At 33.7% G+C, this 10,875-nt stretch overlaps 1 protein-coding gene across 1 annotated transcript; it reads left to right on the forward strand.

Moving 5' to 3' along the window:
• The first annotated feature begins 313 nt into the window (after positions 1-313).
• Positions 314-3,906, forward strand: LOC112490652 (receptor-like protein 43). Its single transcript, XM_048468717.2, has 2 exons — positions 314-887; positions 1,034-3,906. The coding sequence occupies exons 1-2, from the start codon at positions 314-316 to the stop codon at positions 3,904-3,906; spliced, it is 3,447 nt and encodes a 1,148-aa protein (XP_048324674.1).
• The last annotated feature ends 6,969 nt before the right edge of the window (positions 3,907-10,875 follow it).

Genomic DNA, 10,875 nt, shown 5'->3' on the forward strand with positions numbered 1-10,875 from the left:
ACTACATAGGCTAGCCTTCTAACATTCACACACACACTCCAAACATTTCCATATTTGTTGCCTTTAATTTCCAGTTGATCTTCATTATATATCATAATCTGCAGCTAAAATGAAGAGGACCCATCAATTCCTCTTATTTTACGTTGTGGTGATCTCCAGTTCTATGTTTGTTACGCATTCGTTGAATTCCTCCGCTACTACTTTCTCTTGTCTTCCTCAACAAACCTCTGTTTTACTCCAATTAAAACAAGAGTTCGCTCTAAAGAAGCCTGAAAATGATTCATATCTGATCTGGCATAGTAGTTATCCGAAGATGAGATATTGGAAGGCTGGTAGCGATTGCTGTTTGTGGGACGGAGTCACTTGTGATATGGCAACAGGTCATGTAGTGAGCCTAGACCTCAGCAGCAGCTGGCTTAATGGGCCTTTGCGTTCTAACAGCAGCCTTTTCAGGTTGCTTCATCTCCATAAGCTCAACATTGCCTACAATGACTTCGCCTCAAGCCCCATCCCATCTGAGTTGGGCCAACTGTCCAGGTTAACCCATCTCAATCTCTCTTTTTCTAAATTTTCAGGGCATATTCCTTCTGAAATCTCAAAGCTGACAAATCTTATGTCATTTGATCTTTCTGATTGGTATGGTAATAACTTATATATAAGAGAAGGGGAGGTCGAAAGGCTTATCCAGAACATGACCAATTTAAGACTCCTTAACCTAGATGGAGTGGATCTTTCTTCTTCACTGGTGCCTCAATCCATGGCAAACCTCTCTTTCTTGACACATCTATCTCTTTGGAATTGTGACTTGCATGGCAAATTTCCACAGAATGTCTTCCAGTTGCCTAACATACAATCCGTTGAGCTATCAGAAAATATGGATCTTACAGGTTCTCTTTTGGAATTTAATTCTAGCAATAATCTAAAGAATCTCTCTCTCTTTTTTATTGCGATTTGCATGGCCAATTTCCAAAGAATATCTTCCAATTGCCTAAATTACAATTCATTGATCTGTCACTCAACTTTCATCTTACAGGTTCTATTCCGGAGTTTAATTCTAGCAATAATCTAATGTCATTGGTTATTCGCGGAACCAGTTTCTTCGGGAAATTGCCCGATTCAATTGGCAACCTCAAGTACTTGAATGTTTTGAATCTTGAATCCTTTTCAGGGACAGTTCCTTCTTCCCTTTGGAACCTTTCTAAACTTGTAGAGCTCGACCTCTCATTCAGCTATTTCAAAGGTCAGTTGCCATCTACTCTAGGGGACCTTCCAAACCTCATTTCACTTAATCTCGGTGATAATGAATTTGGTGGTGAATTACCTTCTTCCATTCAAAATCTCCCACAGCTGCAATATTTAAACCTTGGAAAGAATAATTTCGATGGTCAAATTTCAACTTCATTTGGAAATCTGACCCAGCTAAACTATTTGGATCTTTCACATAATTTTTTCCATGGCAAATTCCCAAATCCAATGGCATTTCCGTATCTTATTGAGGAGATTGATTTTGGATACAATAATTTGACAGGTTCAATCCCATCGTACAATCTTAACTTGTCCTTCCTTTTTTCCCTTGCTCTGTCAAACAATTTATTTACTGGAGTCATTCCTTCTTCTTTATTTGCAATTCCTTCTTTGGTATACCTATATCTGGATGGCAATCAGTTCACAGATTTGGACATCTCTAATTCATCCCAATTAGACACTCTGTCTTTGTCCAACAATTTATTTACTGGAATCATTCCTTCTTCTTTATTTGCACTTCCTTCTTTGGGATACCTTGATTTGGGTGACAATCAGTTCACAGACTTGGCCATCTCTAATTCATCCAAATTACACATACTGTCTCTGTCCAACAATTTATTTACTGGAGTCATTCCCTCTTCTTTATTTGCAATTCCTCCTTTGGTATCCCTATATCTAGATGACAATCAGTTCACAGACTTAGACATCTCTAATTCATCCCAGTTAGAAAGTTTTTCTTTAAGTGGAAACAGATTAAGTAGACTTATTCCAAGATCCATATCCAAATTGAAAAAGCTGAGAGAACTTCAACTTGATTCAAATAATTTAAGTGGCAGAACTGATTTTGGCATTTTCTCAGAGATGACAGACCTCAAGTTTCTTGATCTTTCATATAACAGCCGCCTATCCATAGCAAATATGAGTTTGGCTTCTGCACTCCCCCAGTTCCATGGACTCTCTTTATCCTCATGCAACATAAGTGAATTTCCAGATTTCCTTAAAACACAACATGAATTACAGTTCTTAGATCTTTCCTGCAATAGGATTGGCGGCCCGATACCAAAATGGTTCTTGAGCATTGGCACAAAAACCTTGCAACAACTCAATCTTTCTCACAACTCCATTAGCGGTTGGGAAGAAATCCAATCATTAATTCTTCCATGGAAGGTATTAGAGTCTCTTGATATGAGGTCCAATGTTTTGCAAGGACCACTGGTCGTTCCACCTATGTCCATCCAGTCCTTTTTTATCTCAAACAATAGCTTAATTGGAAGAATTGATCCATTGTTCTGTAAATTGAAGAATCTGAGAACACTTGATGCATCAAATAATCGACTAGATGGCACCATTCCTCTATGTTTTCGCAACATGGGCAATTCGGAGGAAGCCCCATCTGTTCTTCCATGGAAGGGATTGCAGTATCTTGATCTGCGTTCCAACATGTTGCAAGGACCACTTGTTGTTCCACCAATGTCCATAACATCCATTTTAATCTCAAATAACAGTTTGATTGGAAGAATTGATCCATTGTTCTGTAAATTAAGGAATCTTATAATACTTGATGCATCAAATAATCATCTAACTGGTACTATTCCTCAATGTTTGGGTAGCTTCGATAGTTCTCTTACAATACTGAATCTTCAAGGAAACAAGCTCCACGGCGATATGCCTTATACATGTGGAGATGGAAGCCAATTGTTGACATTGGACTTGGGCCACAACTATTTACAAGGGAAGATTCCACAGTCTCTAATTAAATGCCAAGAGCTAGAAGTTCTAAATCTGGGCCATAATAATATGAGTGACAAATTTCCTTTCTGGCTACAAAATTTGCCAAAGCTGCAGGTTCTCATATTAAGTTTTAATAGATTTTACGGTCCAATATGGGGTCCTCGCAACTTTAGGGGCTTTGTGAACTCCCGTATCATTGATTTATCTTTCAATGCTTTTTCAGGGAGTTTACCATCACACTACTTTAAAAATTGGACTTCTATGATGGAATCTTCTAAGAAAAATAGGTCAGAGTTGAAATATACTGGTGAGGGTTATTACCAATACTCTTTGACTTTGATGAACAAGGGACAAGAAATGAAATTGATCAAGATACTTACAATCTTTGTAGCCATTGATCTCTCCAACAATAGACTTCGTGGAGAAATTCCAACTACAATAGGAGATCTTCAATCTCTAATTGTACTTAACTTGTCCAGTAATTGTTTCACAGGGGCCATTCCTTCATCTCTAGGGAATCTCATAGAGCTTGAATCCTTGGATCTCTCAAACAATAAGCTTTCAGGTGTAATACCTCAACAGTTAATCAATCTCACATTTCTTGGATACTTGAACTTATCCGTAAACCATCTCACTGGTCTAATACCGCAAGGTGGACAAATCTGGGTATTTCCAGGTTCTTCTTTTGAGGGGAATTGGGGATTATGTGGTCTTCCACTGGCACAAAAATGTGGAACTATCTTACCAACTTCCCACTTTCATAAGATATCATCCGACTCACTATTATCCGGTTTTACTTGGAAAGTTGTAGTGATGGGGTTTGGATGTGGACTGATAATTGGATTGGTCGGAGGACATATCATCACCTTAATAAGGCCAAATTTTATGTTCATAATCTTTGGTGTGCTGCCACAAAGGAGACTAAGATGAACTGGAGCAAAAAGTTCAAGCGATTCGAGTGCATGTAGCTACAGTGTGTAAAATGATATATATATGAGCTTATCTGTAAAATCTTTGTGTCATACATCACCCACAACAAAGGTGTTTGTCAGTTTACTAGGAACAGAGGTACTTCTCTACTATTGTTATTTGTGCAATTTAGTTACATTATGTAATCTCCACAATCAATAGTTTGCAAGATATGTATAGCTGTAGTTGTCTTCTTCAAGTGTTTGTGTTTCCTTCTTTGGTTGATATTGTAATTCCATCATATGCATGTTGTGGATTTAGGTATAAAAAATATGAGGGTTTGGAATTGGAGTGCTTTTCTATTCTTCTTACCGGACGACCGTTAGATATCTCATATATTGACAAAACCTAGCTGAGATCTTAGCAAATTTAATATATATAAAATAACAATCTAAAGAGAATCTGTATTGAGATCTTTACGTTTGTGGAGGCAGAAAAAGCTTAACATTGAAAATGATGTTACTTTAACATTAAAGATGATATAAACATTGAAGCTTAACATTGAGAATCTCCAATGAGACCTTAGCAATGATATTATGAGTCTGGTTTTGGACATGGCTCTGTTGGATAGCATTTTAATATTGAAGATGGTATTAATTTAATATTAGTGTGTGCATGCAGTTTAGTTTATGGAAAATTGATAGCGGAGCACCAATTCATCTAACGTTATGGTTGAGTTTGGTTCATTCCTTCCAATTTTAGTGCACACATTCCAAATAAGGTTACTTTGGTATAATTGACGTACTTAATGCATCAATATATATAAATATTATTTATATAGTGGAAATTTTGTCAATCTTTTAATGGCCACTCCACCCATTTAGATTTTTAGCTTTTAATCATATATTAACGTGACACAGACATAATATTATTTTAATGTCTCAGTTTTAACAAAGAATTTGATAAAGAATGTTGAAATGTTGATGAATACATCTTAATAGTTGAGCAGGTATACCTGAACGTATATAAGTCTACACTACTCTGCATTTTCTACCATTATGTCCATGTATGTCCATGTCTGGTTTGATAGCAAGAATACATTACTCTTTTTCCTTTCATCTTCAAGAATACATAGAATAAATTTACTCTGTCCTAGCAAAAAAAAATGTGAATACTAATCCCATATAACATTCTACCTCACTCTTTAACTATATAAATGACTTTGAACATCTTGTAACACATATCAGAAAAGAGAAAAGAAAAAAAAAAAAATCATATATCATAGATATAAAACATTGTGATGTAATCATAGCAGTGGACCATAATCAAGTTCTAATCTCCTTAGACTACAAAAATATTACCATGAATTCAGTGTTTTAAATTGAGCCAGTGGACCATCTTATAACACAACTTCGTACTAGCAAAGACCCAATCGAGTACATATTTACCCCTCATTCCATTGCACTATCATAATCTGCTAAAAATCACGTTGCTTCCACGGTTCACTTTCTTTGAATTCCTCCACCACTTTCTCTTGCCTCCCTCACCAAGCCTCTGTACTGCTGTAACTAAAACAAGAGTTTAAAGTTACAAGGCATCAACTCCTTTATGGTGATGACCCAAGTTTTCGATGCTTCTTATCCAAAGATGAAATCCTGGAAGGCTGATGGTGATTGCTGCTCATGGGATGGACTCAAATGCAATATGGAAGCAGGTCACAACCAGATGAGGGGCACGTTTCTTTTTGGGCTACAAAATTTGCCACAACTCCAAGTTCTCATATGAAGTTATAATAGATTTTATGGTCCAATATGGGATCCCCACAAATATTTTGGCTTCATTATTTTGCGAATCATTCATCTCTCTTCTAATGATTTTGTCGGGAATTTATCATCACAGTATTTTAGAAACCGGACTTCCATTACGAAGATTGATAGGTCACAATTCATTAAATACTTGGGAGATTTCTCTTACGCAGACTCGGCACCTGTGATGAATATAAGGACTAGCAATGGTATTACCAAAATTTTTCACCATTTTTGTTTACATTGATTTATCCAATTAACAAGTTCTCTGGAGAAATTCCAAGTACAATGGGGAGGTCTTCAATCTTTAATTGCGCTTAACTTATCCAGTAATGGTTTTACCGGAGCCATCCTTTCATCTCGAGGTAACTTGATTAAGCAAGAATTGTTCGATCAGTCTGACAAAAAGCTTGCTGGTATAATCCCGCTACAGCGAATCAACCTCACATTACTTGCATATTTGAACTTTTCACAAAACCAACCCACAGGTCCAACGCTTCAAGGTAGACAATTTTGGGTATTTTACAATTCTTCTTTATACTGAAAATGGGGTATTATGTGGTCTCTTGGTCCGAAAAGTGTGGACCTATCCTTCTCAATTTGATGAGATATCAGATTCTGTAACATACGGTTTTGTTGTGTGATTCCACGAAAAAGACAAAGATGAACTATAGTAGGTAGTTGAAGGCACTTGAAACAAATTTAGGATAACTTGCATGTATATAACTAAAGTATGTAATAAAGTATGGGTTTTGTTTGTTGTCCAAAAAGATATGAGCATATGGTCTAATCATGCTAGACATGTCAACTAATAATTTTGCAGAACTCATCCCTTGATCCAAGCTGTGTGAGCTTGAATTGTTAGATCTCTCTAAGAATAAGCTTTATGGAGAAATCCCTTAGCAGTTAATCAATCTCACATTTCTTGAATGCTTGGACTTCTCCGAAAACCAACTAATGGAACCATTCCCACAAGGGGACAATTTAGAATATTTTGAATTTTTTTTTTTTTTTTTTTGAGGGAAACAGGGATTTTTTAGTTTTCTGTTGTCAGAAAATTTCAGAACAATCATACCAACTCCTTACTTTGAAGAGGTACCAGATTCGTTATCATCTGGATTTATTCGGAAATTTGTAGTGATGGATATGGATTTGGACTGATAATTAGATTAGTGATTGGATGCTAAACATGAGTTAGAGCTGAGGAGTTGAAGGCATATGAAGTAAATTCCGAACAACTTGGATCAACTAGCAAAAATGTGAATAAATATGTGTGTGTGTGTGTTATAAATTGTAATATAACAACGTGTCTAGCAAATGAACATTTTTTAACATATACTTTATATAACATAAAATGTAGTGCATGAAAGCAAGAGTAGACAAGGATATTTGGCCCTGAAGGTCTGAACTTTTTCGATTACTTCCCATTAAATATAAATTTTTCCCTTGTTAATAGCTAATTTTTATTCCGATAAAAGTAAGGATAAAAACAGTATTAAATAAAGAAGAGAAAATCTATAATATCATGGTAAATAGCATCAATTTGCATCTGGCTAATAAGGTGTTATTATTATTTCAAAAAAAGAAAAAAAGAAAGTATTATCATGAAGAGCATATAAGAGCATATATATATATATATTGGAATTTTATACTAAAAGAAAAATCACTCCCGTATGAGAACTTTTTGCAGGCACTGCCTGAATTTATTATGGCTTTTTCTTCACGAGTATTATAATTGGAATAGTTTTGTTATTCCAAAAAAATCTATTTCTTTTTTTTTGAAAAGTAATTCAAGATAAACTTACGTGATGCATAAGCCCAATCAAGGATAAATTCAATACTCTGCAGTCGCTCTTACCAAATATTATGTTCATTTTAAGCTTTAACCTATATGCTCGTCAATTCATGTGTGAAAAAGCTAACAAAGGTTCTAGAGTCTGATATACCAAGAGACTTGATTATATCTACCACTAACTTCTTAAATTCACCTAAGTTGTTTATTTGCAATGTTGCAGGGAAGGAATTACTACTAAAAAAACAACTTAATAACCGTTGATATACTAGTTCAACCTGTACTTTTGGCAGAAAGAAGAAATTGATATTTGCCACTGAAAAATCAAGAAGATTTGTCAGGTAAATACAAATACCAACAGCAACAAAATTTTGCATGATTTCCTTCAGTTGCAAAAGAACCCAATTTAACTTAACAAGCTCCTTCTCGGCTCCCCTGCCCTCATATATGGGGCAAATGTTGGACTAAAAGCATGCAAGTATTGGCACATGCCGTGCTTGAGAGACATTATAATTTCAGTAATTAATAATATTTAACTTTTTCAAAAAAAATAATAAATAAATAAAAAATAAAAATTTCTATCACGTCGGTCAATGGTGGACTGAAAAAATAATATAAGCATTCAGAAAACAAGTACCACGACCAGACGATTGTGGAAAACTGGAAAGAAAGCAAAAGACTTCAGTGTGCAGACTTGACTACTCTGTTCAGATGCCTTCACTAGACGTGTAAAGAAGAAGAAGAAAAACGAATTTCCTGTTCATTCAAATAACCTTTTCATTTTTTTCTTTTTTTAAGTAGGCCTTTGATTAGGAGAGTGCATTATGTTGACTTATTTTACAACATGATAATGTCTTAATATTATACCGATCAGCACACTGGTCAAATTCTGTTTAAAATTTCCGGAATATGAAGGGATAGAACGGCGAGATAATTACGCTTTGCAGAGAAATTTTTTTTATAAAAAAACAAAAAAAGGTTTTATCAATACAGGGTGATATTTACCACATAGAATCAGAGAAATTTGTAAAGTAAAATACCATTTGGGAAAAAAAAATTGTGATTTATTTTGTTTAGTAGCAATAAAAGCCTTGTGCAAGAATCTAGTTCTAATAAACTCAATGGAAGAATATTGGGGTTTGATATGATGGGGGATGAAAATAATAAAGTGTCAGGCACATATATGGATGTGAAAAACATTGAGCCTAAACTTATATAGGATCCATTATATATTTTAATTGAGTAATGCTAAAGATATTAAATAAATATACCAATATATATATATATATATATATTAAAATTCATACGTATATATATTTTCATACTTAATTATGCATAAGTGAACTCTTAAAAATATAAATACAATTAAATATAAATTAATAAAATATTATAAGTAATATTTATACATTACTGATATATTTATTTAGTATCCTTAATATTATTTTTTGCCTATAACATTAATAATTAAAAAATATTAACAATTAGACGCTGACAAGGATCTCCAAAAACGTCCAAGTCAAAGTCTGTCAGCGGTGGGACAACATTCCAAAAATAGTCTTAAATATAGTCCTAAATACTTTCACGTTCACACACCTTGTCACAGAGGATCGGAGAAAAAGCAACGAGGCTGATTAAGTAATTAATTAAGCTAGGCTGAGAAATATCAATAACATACAAATGAATCTAGATGTTTATGTCCCATGCAACTTTGATTTAATAGGACTAAAACTTGAATATATATATATATATATATATATTAAAACACGTCCAAGTCAAAGTCAATGATGGGACTGCACTAGGAAAATAATCTAACACAAACAAGAAGACTAGACTAACTAATTTGTATTAACAAGTTCAATGTAGAATTTCCTGCTCAATCATTGAGCAAGTCCTAATTAATTAGGCTGAGAAATAACACTCAATCTAAATGTATTTACAAATAGGACATATTTTGTTAAAATTAAATTATAATATTGTATGTTTTACTTAGTTTCATATTCGCAAAAGTAATGTATTGCAATGCGATGTAGAAAGAAGCATAAATTAACAATAAGTTCCTATATTGTTATAAGGATGTATATATATATATATATATGATATTGATAACATGACGAATTAGTAACTTATATCCAATATCTGAAGTTAGGATTTCACTACAGGAAGGGAAATAATAACAACAATAATAATAATAATAGTAAAGAAAATAAAACGCTTGCGATTTATGCTTATTTCTGATTTTTCTTTTATATATAGTTTTTATTTAAACCAACCATGAATAATAAAAATAAAAAATAAAAAACTATGTATAATAAAAGTTTAAATGCCTTCACTCCACATGTAAATTAAGAAGAACGAAGAAAAGGAATTTCCTGACAGTACTATAGCACTCTGTAAATCTAGTTTATGTTTAACAAGAAGTTCATATAATTACCCTGTTTAAAGTTTTGGAAAGAAATATTTTATTTTTTTTCCAATTACCCTTTAAAGTTATTTCAGTATGCCTTTGATAATTGATAAGGAGACCTGCATTATTTAGTCTCACTTTAAATAATGATAATGCTTTGATATATATAATTCTCAGCACACTGTTCAAATTCTGTTTAACACTTTTACGAATATGAGGGGATAGAACAGAGGAACATAAATTAGTAACTAACTAATGTGCAGAAGATTATTCTGAATAGTACAATAGCAATAGTTATTATTAATGGTTGTAAATTTAAATTATTAGAGAGGCAAATGATGAAATTGGATAATGTGATCAGCTTTGTGTAAAATACTGATTATATAGGTTGAGGTGCTATTTTCGTAAGGAATGTGGTATGTTTTTCCAAGTACAGTATGCAATCTTCTTCAATATTTAGTACGCTAAATTTATCAAATAACATTTTTACTGGATTCATCTCATCATGGAATCTGAAGCAGTTTCAATCATTATATCTCTCTAACAATAAGCTTTCCAATAAAATCCCTCAGCAGTTGACAAGTCTCACATTTCTAAAATATTTAAAAATGTCTCAAAATCAACATGTGGGTCCAATACCACTAGGGGAACAAGTTTGGACATTTCAAACTCGTCCTTTCAAGGAAACTCGGGATTATTTGGCTTTCCATTGTCAAGAAAATGTGGAACTCCCTCGTCAACTTTTGTAACAACTAAAGTAACAAATCAGACTTCATATTTGATTTTTACTGGAAAGTTGTTGCGGTTCCATATGGGCGTGTGGACTACTCGTTGGACTGGTACTTGGACATGTCATGACCTCAATGAGATTAAATTTGATTTTCAAAGTTTTTGGCTTGAGACTGTAGAGGCAACTAAGATGAATTGTAGCGTAGTTGAAGGGACTGAAATGAAATTTAGAATAAATTGGATGGTTGTAGATAAATTGT

Source organism: Ziziphus jujuba, chromosome 10 (assembly GCF_031755915.1).
Source record: "Ziziphus jujuba cultivar Dongzao chromosome 10, ASM3175591v1".
NCBI classification, from domain to species: Eukaryota; Viridiplantae; Streptophyta; class Magnoliopsida; order Rosales; family Rhamnaceae; genus Ziziphus; species Ziziphus jujuba.

What these genes read in the sequence shown, in the direction of transcription:
- LOC112490652 (XM_048468717.2), top strand. Translation starts at nt 314, where the DNA reads ATGAGATATTGGAAGGCTGGTAGCGATTGCTGTTTGTGGGACGGAGTC. An exon ending in AGAAAATATGGATCTTACAG is followed by an intron (nt 888 to 1,033) that starts GTTCTCTTTTGG and finishes TTCATCTTACAG; the next exon opens with GTTCTATTCCGGAGTTTAAT.